This window comes from Hippocampus zosterae, chromosome 12 (genome assembly GCF_025434085.1).
Source record: "Hippocampus zosterae strain Florida chromosome 12, ASM2543408v3, whole genome shotgun sequence".
Taxonomy (NCBI): Eukaryota; Metazoa; Chordata; class Actinopteri; order Syngnathiformes; family Syngnathidae; genus Hippocampus; species Hippocampus zosterae.
Genome location: NC_067462.1, coordinates 13747859 through 13761030, shown reverse-complemented (window position 1 = coordinate 13761030; position 13172 = coordinate 13747859). Strand labels below are relative to the sequence as shown.

Below are 13172 nucleotides of genomic sequence, written 5' to 3'. Positions count from 1 at the left end.
TACGATACTCACGCAATCACAAGACCACACAAGAATTACAGCGATGACTGGCCAGGTGCCCCACATGACCTAAATACAGTTAAACACGGCAGTATTCATAAACAGTCAAGAACAAGGTTTACAGCTCTGATTGAACAGCTAAGTTGGAACCGGTTCTTGATTCCTTCACCTACCCATGACCCTAACAAGGACAAAGCACTTTCAAAAATGGACGAATGGATGCACGGATGGATAGACAATTACAACTGCTAAAACAACAAAACAAAAAAACTTTCTAATTTAATGTCATTTTATTTCAAGGGGATCCCTCATATGACACACACTGACAGCATGTGCGCACAGCTGCACGATTAGCATGTAGCGCATCTCAATTTATGTGAAAGAAATGTACAGTGTATGGAAATATTGTGTTGCTAGCGAAGTTGACAAAATCGCTTCAGCAGGATGCACGCATACTGACTTTAACAACATAACGCATTTTTTAAACAAGAGAGACAACACAGCTCTGCTCTTCTGTTGTGGGGTACACTCGAGATCACCAACATAACAATAATAATACATTTTATTTATAAGCACATTTCCAGACACCCAAGGACACTTTACAATAACAAAAAACACAAAACAACATAGCACCACAAACACACACACACACACACACACACACACACACACACACAGTCTCCTTCCCCAAACCAGATATCGGTCGTAGTACGAAGTCTGAGCAATGAAAAGCATTTAGTCTTCTGGAAAATACAAAAAAGGGTAGCAGTCGAAGCAAATTAGATCATCACAGTATATTTGCTCTGGATGATCTTTTGCAGACATCCAATAATCTGCCCTTTGCCGACTTTGATCCTAAGTGAGGGAAAATGCTCGAATTTGCCCCAATTTTCAGTATGCATGTACCTTCATCTGCTCGTGTTGTAGTTTGGATGGACACTTGGACAGATTTTTAGTGTTTGTTTAGAGGACAGACTTGCACACACGATAGACAAGAAAAGATCGCTGGAACATACTCAGACACCGAAAAAAAGTACTCCCATAACATCAGTATTCTGAGTTTATTCATACACACAAAGAAATCACTGCGTTGGTGAGGTACACCGCGTCTTGTTGCAATGATGCTACTATTAGCTGAAGCAGCTATTGCCATACCAACAACTGACTTTCTTTGTCCATTTTCTTGTTTCTAATCAAAAGAAAAAAAAGAACAAAAAAGACAATACAAATACATGCTTTTTATTGGACAAGATCAATATGCAAAGGACGAAAGAACTTTTTATATACAGCGAAGTGCAGGAGTGATCTGGCAGCCCCTTTGTGAGAACTTTGCCACCTTAATCTTCCTAATTAAGACAGCAGTCAATTGAAAATCAGATGTCGGCCTTCTACCGAGATGAATGTTTAGTTGTATCACGCTGCTTTGCACTAGACTGGATAGTGTCTGTCTGCGCAGTCATTTATTTCATAACACAGGTCACAGTTTTGATTGGATTACATTCAAATTTTGTGTTCTTAAGACTTTGATTCTCAACATGGGCCAAAAATAATATCACTCACTCTCTACAATGTCAATCAAAACAAAGTTAATAGTTCCATCTCGAATTATATTATTGGAGCCTGATTTTTTTTTTAGCAACTTGTCACATATGCACACACAGGATCAAGAACATTGTTTTTAGTATGTAACAATGCCACGTCATTGGTCCAAAACTTATACGAATGATGTAGCTTTGTTCATATGCCAGCGATGTATAGTGTGACAGGCAGAACAATGAAATGCTCTTCCACTATGACCATACATCATCTCAATTTTACTTATTCAACAGGGGGTTGCAACAGAGCCCCACTGCCAAAGGTGAAAATCCACAAGTACTGTAATTGACAGCATCCCTAAAAAGGCCACAAGATAGCAGCAAAGGAGTACATTTGTCTAAATGAAGCTAATTACCTAACATTTACTTGGCACCAGTTGGAAACCAAAAAAACAGCAGATAGGTGAGTTTTTCAACATTTAATGGAGGATGCGGTCCAAAAATCAATTTGCAGATAGGCGGGGATTCAGTGTTGTCTATATACTTCTTGTAACTTTGTCGGGTGGTAAATATGTGCGTAGCTCAGTAAAGGTTGTGAAACACATGGTCGATAACCATAGTTCTACATTTGTATGGATTTTTGGAGGGCTGCATTGTAATCTCTGAATCGTATCTGGTGATACGGGTAATTAATATTCCAAGGATGTAGTCGAATAAAGGGGCATCATTTATTTCCATTTAAAAAGTACTCTGGCTACTGTTCTCGACAGAAGACATATTCGGTGTAACTTGTCCAGATTTTATCCTCGCCGGGGTCATTGCTGGTGTAGGCGCAGGTGCCCGTAGAGCTGCATGCCACCATGTGGAAGCCCACCTCGGCGAGCTTGTCAAAAGCCTGCTCCAGGAAATTATACTTGAGGTAGTAGCGCGACGTGTACCTCTCCGGCGGACGGTCCGGGTCTCTGCTCTCGTTGAGCGTGTCTCCGAACACCTCTTTGGCCAGGGATGTCTTCCCGCACACAGTGATGCGCGCCACCCTGCGGAATTTGGCGTCGGTCTGGATGTCCCGGCCGATGGTGTATGATCCGCGGTAGCCAACAGTGATGTAGCCCGACTTCCTGGAGTCCATAGACGGGGAGCGCACGGCCGTGCTGGTGCGTAACGTTGCATCCGCGCCTCCGGCCGATGCGCACGGCGGCTGGCTGCCTTGGAGCGAGCTGTCCTCGGTATCGCTGTGGCTAATCTCCTCACTGACGGAGTTGTCCTTACTCACTTGTGGGCAGAGCCTCTTGGCCAGCTCTCGAAGCTGAAAGAAGTCCGCCTCCCTCCTCAGTCGGCTCCTCTCCGGGAAGTAGTCCGGGAGCACTAAGGTCTGGTCGCGCAGATAGTCGAGTACGTAACGGAACAAGAAACCGTCTCGGTCCAGGAAGAAGCGGCCCTTGGTGTCTCTGGCCAGTTCCTTGGGGGTCCGGCGGCTGAACATGTGCCAAAGGAGCGAATCCGGCACCGCAACGAGAGTTTGCAGCCGGGTGACGTACACCTGTCCCCCGACGTTCAGCTCGACGATTTCCGGAAAGTGCGAGTCGTCGCGTTGCTTGGACGCTTCTGCTAGAGCCATCGTGTACGTGTGCGTGTGGGCTCCTTCCGTGGGCTGACTGACTGAGCCTCAAGAGGCTGCACACGGCTTATGAAGCGTGGACCGTGGCGTGGAGGAAAGAGGGGAGTGTTGTGCGGTTAACCATTAAATTACACGACTAGGCTTTAACGACCTGCATATTGATGCTGGGGACAATAAGAGAGTGAGGAAAAAAACACAAAGATGTCAAAGTAAAATGATAATGTGGAGTTATAACGAGTACACATAAGTGATGTGGTAAGACTGACACCCATTGCTGCGATGTTGAAAGTGCAGGCAGCACAGAATGAACGAGAGCCAAGGGTGTCAAACTCATGTCCTGGAGGTCCGCTGTCCTGCATGTATTATTATTAATGTATAATTGTAAATAGCACTGCGATTTATCCATTTTGTGTTTATATTGCACTTAATTGAACGGTGTTTGTTGTTTTTTCTTCTTTCTACCTACATTCTTGCTGCTGGAGGCTGTAAATTTCCCCAGTGTGGGACAAATAAAGGATATCGTGGTTTTCCAAGTCTCCCTGATGCAACACACCTGATTCAAATGATCAGATCATCAGCAAGCTCTGCGCAAGCCTGACATTGAACCTGTTCATTTGAATCAGGTGTGTTGCAACAGTTAGAAGTGGAAAACATGCAGGACAGCGGCCCTCCAGGACCTGAGTTTGACACCTATGAACTAGACGGTCACTTTATTAGGTACACACCTGTTCTGTCCTAAGTGCAAGACAACGCTGGAATTGACTCCATTAATTCCAGCAACATTTGTATTTTCTACGCCACGATTTTTACAGTCAAAATGGTGATGTAGGACTTTTCAAACCAAATTCATTTAAAAAAAATTGCCAATCGGATTTTTCATGGTGGGTCTCATTTGAAAGACGGGGAAGAGTAAAATGTGGAACACGTGAAAAGTTCAATGCCATTTTGGGGCAGTCGGAGAACTTTCAAATCAAGTGTTTTTTTAACCCTGGAGAACCCACTGGGTCAAATTTGGACCCTATAAATTCTGCTACTTAAATGCTGCCCTTAAAACCCAAAGGGTCATATTTGGCCTAAATTAGGATTAAAACGTTGAATATTTGAAAAAAACATACATTTTGGTAATCAGTGAGCATATAGCAGTCATTTAAAGAAAGAAAGAAAAAAGAAGGTTCTTGGGTTCTCCAGGGTTAAAGTGGAGATGAGTGTCTTCACTCCTGCATAATTGTGGACAACATTGCCACTTATAGGCGAGAAAGTACAATTGCAGTGTTTTCAGATGAAGTGGATTTTGATGACTCTCCTTGCCACAAAAACAAAATGCCGTTGAGTTTCTCACCTGTTTCACACTCTACCGGTACATTTTACCAGCTTTCAAATGAGACTAATACTGAAAAGTTGCTTGGCAAAAACGTATGCACCAAATCTAACTTTTAGCCTTTTTCTCATCACACTGCAACACTAGATGGTGGGAGTTTCATTTAAGTCATTTAACATGAGTTTTACTGTGACTGCTTACTTTTGCCCACACATTATCTGAGTTGTTTTTATTTCTCTTTTTGAAAAAACAAACCAACCTATTTTTCTCAATGAAGTTGTGCAAGTTATAGGTCATAATCATGGTTGAGTTTTCTCCAAATTATTTATTATTGTCTCTTTTTTCATACCACAAAAACCTGGCATTAAAACAGGGGTGTTGACTTTTGCATTGTACATGAATCTGTTTTGCTAAATTGTTGTGTCATTGGAGCAACAGAACTTTCCCTGTTTCCTGAACTATAATGCTGATGAAACTTTATGGCAAAAATAGTCCAACCACATAGACAACAGACAAAATATGTTGAGATATTTAATGGGTAGAAAAAAAAGTAGACCCGATAATGAAGCGATGTTGACACTCATACTTTGCTACTTAATAAATAACCAAATGTGTCTAGTATTCATCTCCTTCCTCGTCATCTTCATAGGAGTCAATTCCGACCTCTTCATAATCCTTCTCCAGGGCAGCCATATCCTCTCGGGCCTCTGAGAACTCTCCTTCCTCCATTCCTTCTCCCACATACCAATGCACAAAGGCCCTCTTGGCATACATGAGATCAAACTTGTGGTCCAGGCGGGCCCAGGCCTCAGCGATGGCTGTGGTGTTGCTCAGCATGCACACAGCCCTCTGCACCTTGGCAAGATCTCCCCCAGGAACCACTGTTGGAGGCTGGTAGTTGATGCCCACTTTGAAACCAGTAGGACACCAGTCCACAAACTGGATGCTGCGTTTGGTTTTGATGGCAGCGATGGCAACATTAACATCTTTGGGCACTACTTCACCACGATACAGCAGACAACAGGCCATGTATTTGCCATGACGAGGATCGCACTTGACCATCTGGTTGGCTGGCTCAAAGCAAGCATTGGTGATTTCGGCCACAGAAAGCTGCTCGTGATAGGCCTTCTCTGCAGAAATGACAGGAGCATATGTGGCCAGAGGGAAGTGGATACGAGGGTAGGGCACTAAATTGGTTTGGAACTCTGTCAGGTCAACATTCAAGGCGCCGTCAAAGCGAAGAGAGGCCGTGATAGATGACACAATCTGACTGATAAGGCGGTTGAGGTTGGTGTAAGACGGACGTTCAATGTCGAGGTTTCGACGACAGATGTCATAGATTGCTTCATTGTCCACCATGAAGGCGCAGTCGGAGTGCTCAAGGGTGGTGTGAGTGGTCAGAATGGAATTGTAGGGCTCCACCACTGCAGTAGAGACTTGAGGGGCTGGGTAGATTGCAAACTCAAGTTTGGATTTCTTCCCGTAATCAACAGATAGTCGCTCCATGAGGAGGGAGGTGAAACCAGACCCTGTGCCTCCACCAAAAGAGTGGAAGACCAAAAAGCCTTGAAGACCAGTGCACTGGTCAGACTGCAGATACAGACACAAAATTTGAATAGTTTTAATTCCAGGAAGCTTTCAAGCTATGCTCCAGAAGCCTAAAATAGCATTTTTTTCCCCAAATTGCTAATACTCTTCGATACCGCTGTGGTTAAATAGATATGAAAAAATGACACTCACCAATTTGCGGATTCTGTCGAGAACAGAGTCAATTATCTCTCTGCCGATGGTGTAGTGTCCACGGGCATAGTTGTTTGCCGCATCTTCTTTTCCTGAGATCAGCTGCTCGGGGTGAAAGAGTTGGCGATATTTTCCCGTACGCACTTCATCTTGAAATGTGCAAGACAAAATAAACAATTGAAGCGAATAACTTTTTTTTTCAGAAAAGGTTAGTACAGGTAGGATTTTGTTTTGGATTCATTCTCGACAACATACTTCAAGTTATTGCACAAAAACTAAAGGGTTGTTTAATTGTATTGGCAAAATCCTCCATTTCATAATGCATCTTTTCGCACTGACCAACCACCGTGGGTTCTAGGTCAACAAAGACTGCCCTTGGGACATATTTTCCAGCCCCGGTCTCGCTGAAGAAGGTGGTGAAGGAGTCATCATGCCCCCCAATGGACTTTTCGCCGGGCATCTGTCCATCTGGCTGAATGTCGTGTTCGTAACAGTAGAGCTCCCAACAGGTGTTCCCCATCTGGACACCAGCCTGGCCTATGTGGACAGAGATGCATTCACGCTTGAAGAGAGAAGAAAAAGAAGCAGAAAGAGAACATGAGGATAAACATGAGGAGTCGATAAGATATATCAAAGCGCTGATTTGGTTCCATATTATTTCAAGCTTGATATTCCTGAACATTCACAGTTTTCAGATTGTTGTCAGCAATGACGCAAAGGTTTCAAACCCTCATTTCAACCAAAAGTCTTCCATGTAATCAGATTACAAATCGCACTCAGATAATTATGTGGACTGATCTTTGAGACCTATCCCCAAAAAAAGACCATTATGGTGTTCATAGTCGACAAAACAGGGAGGAGCGCATTTGTGTTTGTCCTATTGGATCGAAATTGACTTGACTGTTGATGGACTTGTTTGGTGACATAATCCTCAGCACACTTTCAGATAAAACTCGTGCTAAATAGTCATCATCCTGTTGGACTAGATTAGCAAGAGAAACGCCCTCATCCCGTTTTCCCCTTACAATGTGGCTCATGCAAATGTGACTGTTAAAACATTTAACCCCTACGACACTTGTGCCTTGATGCCAGTGATCTGAAAAAAAATTATGATTTTTAAACTAGTATGTCGAACTTTTTATTGTGGCACCCGGGTAAAATTAAGGTACATGTCTGGAAAAAGTCTGGAAACTTTTGATGGGAAGGTGATATGAGAAATCTTAGAAATGAATTGGAAGTTAGATTTGGAATTAAGTTTTTTTTATTAATTAAGTGTTCAATTCTTGGGTATTTTAAAGCACTGGTTTATCCAGTTAATATAATACAACCTTACACGAGAAATGTTGAATACAATTCTGTATTTTCCTTTTGCTCCCTCACTGAACCTTTAAAGCATAGGTGTCAAAGACAAGGCCCAGGAGGCAGATCTGGCCCACCACATCATTTTATGTGGCCCGCGAAAGCAAATCGAGCATGTCAAATTCCATGATGCTTGCTAAAGTCTGAACATAAATTTCAAATTGTCACATGTAATCCACAATAACAGTCATTCTTCTTGACTTCAGATTTTAAAACTCATTATTCATCATTTTGTTGTGTGCTGTGTATGTGATATAAGGGGAGGTGATTAAACATTTATTTGGTTTCCCCAAATTCATAACGGCCCTCCAAGGCAAATCGTAACTACAATGTGGCCCGCGACAAAAATGAGTTTGACACCCCTGCTATATAGGAACAAAGTGATGCAAATCGAGCAGAATATGAAAGGTAAGACATACAAAAAGATTAAATTTGATTATTATAACCAGGCTATATTGCCAACAACTTGACATTTACTAAATTTCGCATAGATTCTTGTAAAATCAGCGAAAGGTTTCCGATCCTGATAATATTGTATTTGTCTCTCTCTCTCTCGATTTTGTTCACCTTCACTGAAACACGGTGACATTTTGCCAGTATGGAAAGGACAGTGCTCAATTCAGAGCTGCAGGGAATCAACAGCTATCATTTCAAAGTGTGTTACAGCTCATTAAATCCACATTGAGATCGGTTCACCTCTCCGGTGTCCTCTTTAGTGAGCATGGCTAATGTGACATCATCTCAATTTCCAGGTATGCAGGTCAGTGCATAGCAGCTATTTTCGGGTGCTCATTTCGAGAGATGACACCCAGTAGCAATGTGGGAGCGAATGTTTGCGTAGACACTGACCGGCAGCCACTGAAATAGTTCGTGTCAGTTCAAGTAGATATCTACAGTTACAATCAGAAACACAAGGAAAATGCAATAAAGGCAATTACATTTAACTGGCATCAGTAAGTAATTCAACATTAGCATTTTTCAATCGAAAGTATTTTATTTAATCTTGTTCCTTGCCATGTGAATGCTAAGGTTCTATTTGAGCACGTTGTGTGTCATGCTTTTCAATGGTTTTATCAGCATTAGTGGCATTGCTTACAAGCCGTGTTTGTACTTCAACTGTGCAAACACGTCTACAGGCAGGGTTTTTAAGGTTGTGTTATAGCCTCGCCGTGAACATTTGGAACCGAGAGTCGCTGCTTGGAATTGAAATGGATTTCCATGGGATAGGAGAAGTGAACCAATCTCTTTTTTCGTCAATGGATGCTACAGCTTCTTATTGAGTTTGAAACTTAGCTTGTAGCCGACATGTGCACATTTTGAGCATGACGTCTCTGATCCACTGATTAAAGGACACTTTGATTCTCCTCTAAGCGCTATATAAATCAGCATGTAATGTAATGTACAATATTGAAAAAAAAGCATCATTTTCTTCCACATTGTTTTGCTGAAGGCAAAATCAACGCTAAATTTGGTCGGAAATGAATCGTTTCAAAAAGTCCTCTTCGAAGTTGAAATACTGGACTGTACTATCTTTGTCTCAATCTGATCTGACTTGTTGCTGCCTGCATGCTTTACGACACACCTACATTTCTGTCTGTCATGTACTTTGTCAGACACCAAGGCACCGAAACCAAAGGATGGTGCTCTGAGCGTCAGCAATGACAGCTCTAAAATGCAATCAAGAAATACAAATGAACAGAAGACTGCGCCACTGTATTCCAAATCAATATTTGTCACCAACTCACTATCTTTGTGTATCAAAACTGTGCCTAAAAATTGGCCCATGTCAAATGAAACTTCCACTTGCTCTCCTCTGTGCCGTCCCAAACAGGAAAGCTTGTGTCAGAAATAGATCATTGTCCCAGTGATAGGCAGTAAAGCTGAGCTGAATTTGGCTGCTGACCTGAATGAGCAGGTGATGATAGTCTAAACGTCTACCCTATGAAAAATAAACAGCAGGTATGACAAAAAACTTTGTGGAGGAAGAAAACATACTTACCATAATGCCTGAGAAGTGGAAGGTCCTCTTCACAATCTGGGTTTAATTTCTACGGTGCCTCTCACAGCAGTCCTCAATGTGGTCTGAGTGAGTTTAACTGCCAGATGCATCGGAGACTCCAAGCTATATTCAACTTCAAACCACTCCCACCTGTCTCCTTGACAGGAACTGTGCCGCCAATATTATTTCCTCACACAGTAAACTGATCTTGCAGCAGAAGTGGAAACTTTCACGACTGACAAACACAGACCTCCAACACTCATGAAGTGTTTGACTTTGCACACAATGGAATTTGCTGAAAATCACTTGCTTTTGAGTGCATTATGATTTATGTTCGACAGGTTGGATACCAGCCCAGTCTTTGGTTTAAAAAAAAAACATTTGGTGTGTTGTCTTCATCTGTTCGAGAAAAAAAAACAAAGATAAGTGTAGATATTGTCGGTCAAAACTAACAGATGTTACTCGTGCCAGGTGGCAAAATATTTGCCACTGTTGAAAAAAAAAAGGCAGAGTAACAAGTTCAACCGGTTAATTGGCTCATTTCAGTGTGTGTGTGAACCAACAAAGAAATTCCAAATAACAGAAATAAGGTGAGATGGTGGAAAACTAGTGAGTGCATCTGCCTCAGAGTGCAGAGGTCATGGGTTCAAATCTGGGCTTCGTCCTTTCTGTGTGAAGTTTGCGTGTTCTTGCGTGGGTGTTCTCCAGGTACTCTGATTTCCTCCTATGTTCCAAAAACATGCATGGTAGGTAGGTTTACTGAACATGCCGAGAAAAAAAAAATCATAGGTGTGATTATGAGTGTGAATGGTTGTGTGTCGATGTGCAATTGGTTGGCAACCAGTTCAGGGTGTACCACGCCTACTACCCAAAGACAGGTGAGATGCGCTCGAGCACACGTTTCATATAATGACTGGCTGGATGACGAACAGAAACACATTTTCACCATTGTAAAACCAAATAGGGCAATATTTATTGTATGATTTATGCTATTTTAATTTCCTTAACAATAGATGAATAAATCAGTCACTGCTCAAATGTAATATGGATTAGATTGTGTCACGGATGTGCCCCACATGACACAGATAGATAGATAGATAGATAGATAGATAGATAGATAGATAGATAGATAGATAGATAGATAGATAGATAGATAGATAGATAGATAGATAGATAGATAGATAGATAGATAGATAGATAGATAGATAGATAGATAGATAGATAGATAGATAGATAGATAGATAGATAGATAGATAGATATTTAACTCCAACGCCGGCGTCACAGTTCAGGAGTCCAGTTCGCTTAACGCTCTGGCCTTCCTGGGTGGAGTTTGCATGTTCTACCCGTGCCTGCGTGGGTTTTCTATAGGTACTGCGGTTTCCTCCCACATTCCAAAAACATGTGCGGCAGGTTAATGGAACATTCTAAATTGCCCCAAGGTATGAGAGTGAGTTCAGATGTTCGTTTGTCTATGTGTGCCCTGTGATTGGTTGACAACAAGTTCAGGGTGTACCCCAAGGACAGTCGGCCGGGATAGACTCCAGCACGCCCTGCGACCCTTGTGAGGATAAACCGATGAACTCGCTATATGCGACATCTGTGAAGTAGTCAGTGTAACTGCTCCTAAAGGTTTTCTACCGAATTTAAAAAGACTTGACAAAGTTCAACAGCCTTGATGGTCCACATGTGCATCGCTGATGAACACCATTTTGGGGTGAAAAACAATGACAAAAATATACAATTACATTAAGTACAACATACCTACATGCATTAACAACTAAAAACATGCATTAGGCATGGCCATTCACGATCATCACGCTTTCGTCTCTTTCCTCAAACTGACATAATTACGAATCAACGTGAACCACTTCCTGCCACTCAATGCAATCCTCAAATATAACAGTAGGGGGTAGAATAACCGAAATAAATGTGGAGTACGGTAATTGTCATTTTACCATCGTGTAGATTTGTAGATTAATTTAATATTACTGTACCATGGATTTAGAATCACGACAGTTACAGTCAGCTCAATTTTTTATTATACAATAATATACAATACAATACATGCTTATTTATATAGCGCTTTCTCAACAGCGGCAGCTGTAACAAAGCGCTTACTTGAGAATGAAACAAAAGATCAAAAAGATCTGAATATTTTTTTTTGACCAGGCACGGAGACTGTACAGTCCCTTGGCAGAACACAATGCACTGTAAAAATTGGGCATGGCCATTCACGATCATCATGCTTTCGTCTCTTTCCTCAAACTGACATAATTACGAATCAACATGAACCAGTTCCTGCCACTCAATGCAATCCTCAAATATAACAGGAGGGGGCAGAATAACCTAAATAAATGTGGAGTCATTTTAATTTTACCATCGACTAGAATGGTAGATTAATTTAATATTACCATGAATTTAGAATCACGACAGTTACAGTCAGCTCTATTTTTATTGTACAACACAATACAGTACTTGAGAATGAAACACAAGATCAAAAAGATCTAAACGTTTTTTGACCACGGACGGAGACTGTGCAGTCCCTTGGCAGAACACAACGCAGTGTTAAAAAAATTGCATTAAAAATCCGTGAAACATAAACGCCGTGAAAGGTGAACTGAGTTATAGCGAGGGTTCACTGCGCTCCACAGCACAACTAAAAAGCTAACAGAAGAGGAGAATGTAATGTGAGACACATGCCCCCCCCCCCAAAAAAAAGGGAAATCCTTCTTGTATTTAACTGCCTCCTCTTGAACGGCATTCACATTCATTAATTCGCGTATTTATTGATGCTTTAAACACAATTGACTTAACTTGAATTTGAGTGTTTGGGCGTTGGTGGGAGAGGACTCAAATAACAGAGGTGGGTCATTGCTTTGTGGCAAAAGTGGGGCGTGCACTTCCCAGTATTATTTGGTATTATATACACAACGTTTAGAAGAAAAACTACTGCAATTCGATCTAGTTTAATTAATTAGCAAATAATTATTTGCTTGCATCCAGTGACGACTTGTGGTGTATAAGACTAAAATATTTCTCACAGAAGCGATCATGAGTAAACCAAAAAAAACATGCACATTGTTGGATGACTTTTCACTGAAATAGCAATTAGTCTCGTTTGAAATGTTCCTGATGTGAGTTTAATCCTCTGCCTCGCAGTTATGCGCCGTATCAACAGTTTAATTTATCTCAGTCAGCTGAACAGGCAGTGACAACAGTGGGAGCCAAATGAAACCCAGAAATGAATGATCTTTTTTTTTAAATGATGCAAAACTGCTCAAATGAAAACCACTGAAATACTGACACCAATGAAGATGATGGAGACTTTAGTAACGATGAGTTTTGACCACATTTTGTACATTGTAAATGCACTACAATTCTGCTCAATTTGGTGTTTATGGAAATAAGCCCCGCTCAGGCAGTTGCTGTGTGTGCCATTCAGTACTATCCATGTGAGGTGAATCACATCAAGGCTATTACGTTTCTTTTCTTTCCCAAAGGGAACGGAACAATTGGGAGTAAAAAAAAAAATACATTGCACACTTTGCATTGTTGTTTATAATTCATTCCAACTGGATAGAACACTGTGGGAAAGCGATCTG

General features: G+C 41.5%; 2 protein-coding genes across 3 annotated transcripts; both read right to left on the bottom strand.

Annotated features, from left to right (window-relative positions):
* Positions 1-1047: 1047 nt before the first annotated feature.
* Positions 1048-3481, bottom strand: LOC127611225 (BTB/POZ domain-containing protein KCTD12-like). The gene has a single exon (XM_052081584.1). The coding sequence runs from the start codon at positions 3151-3153 to the stop codon at positions 2290-2292; it is 864 nt and encodes a 287-aa protein (XP_051937544.1). The 5' UTR covers positions 3154-3481; the 3' UTR covers positions 1048-2289.
* A 1508-nt stretch (positions 3482-4989) lies between these two features.
* LOC127611535 (tubulin alpha chain-like) lies at positions 4990-9738 on the bottom strand. Of its 2 annotated transcripts, none has more exons than XM_052082108.1 (4): positions 9570-9738; positions 6551-6773; positions 6212-6360; positions 4990-6061 (listed from the first exon to the last, which is right to left on the bottom strand). In XM_052082108.1, exons 1-4 carry the CDS (start codon positions 9570-9572, stop codon positions 5087-5089), a joined length of 1350 nt encoding a protein of 449 aa, XP_051938068.1. In that variant the 5' UTR covers positions 9573-9738; the 3' UTR covers positions 4990-5086. The 2 variants fall into 2 exon arrangements, with proteins under 2 accessions (XP_051938068.1, XP_051938069.1); XM_052082109.1 differs by having other exon boundaries at positions 6551-6748; positions 9570-9735.
* Between the last annotated feature and the right edge of the window lie 3434 nt (positions 9739-13172).

What these genes read in the sequence shown, in the direction of transcription:
- LOC127611225 (XM_052081584.1), bottom strand. Translation starts at nt 3,153, where the DNA reads ATGGCTCTAGCAGAAGCGTCCAAGCAACGCGACGACTCGCACTTTCCG.
- LOC127611535 (XM_052082108.1), bottom strand. An exon ending in CCTAGAACCCACGGTGGTTG is followed by an intron (nt 6,361 to 6,550) that starts GTCAGTGCGAAA and finishes GCACATTTCAAG; the next exon opens with ATGAAGTGCGTACGGGAAAA. An exon ending in TCGACAGAATCCGCAAATTG is followed by an intron (nt 6,062 to 6,211) that starts GTGAGTGTCATT and finishes CTGTATCTGCAG; the next exon opens with TCTGACCAGTGCACTGGTCT.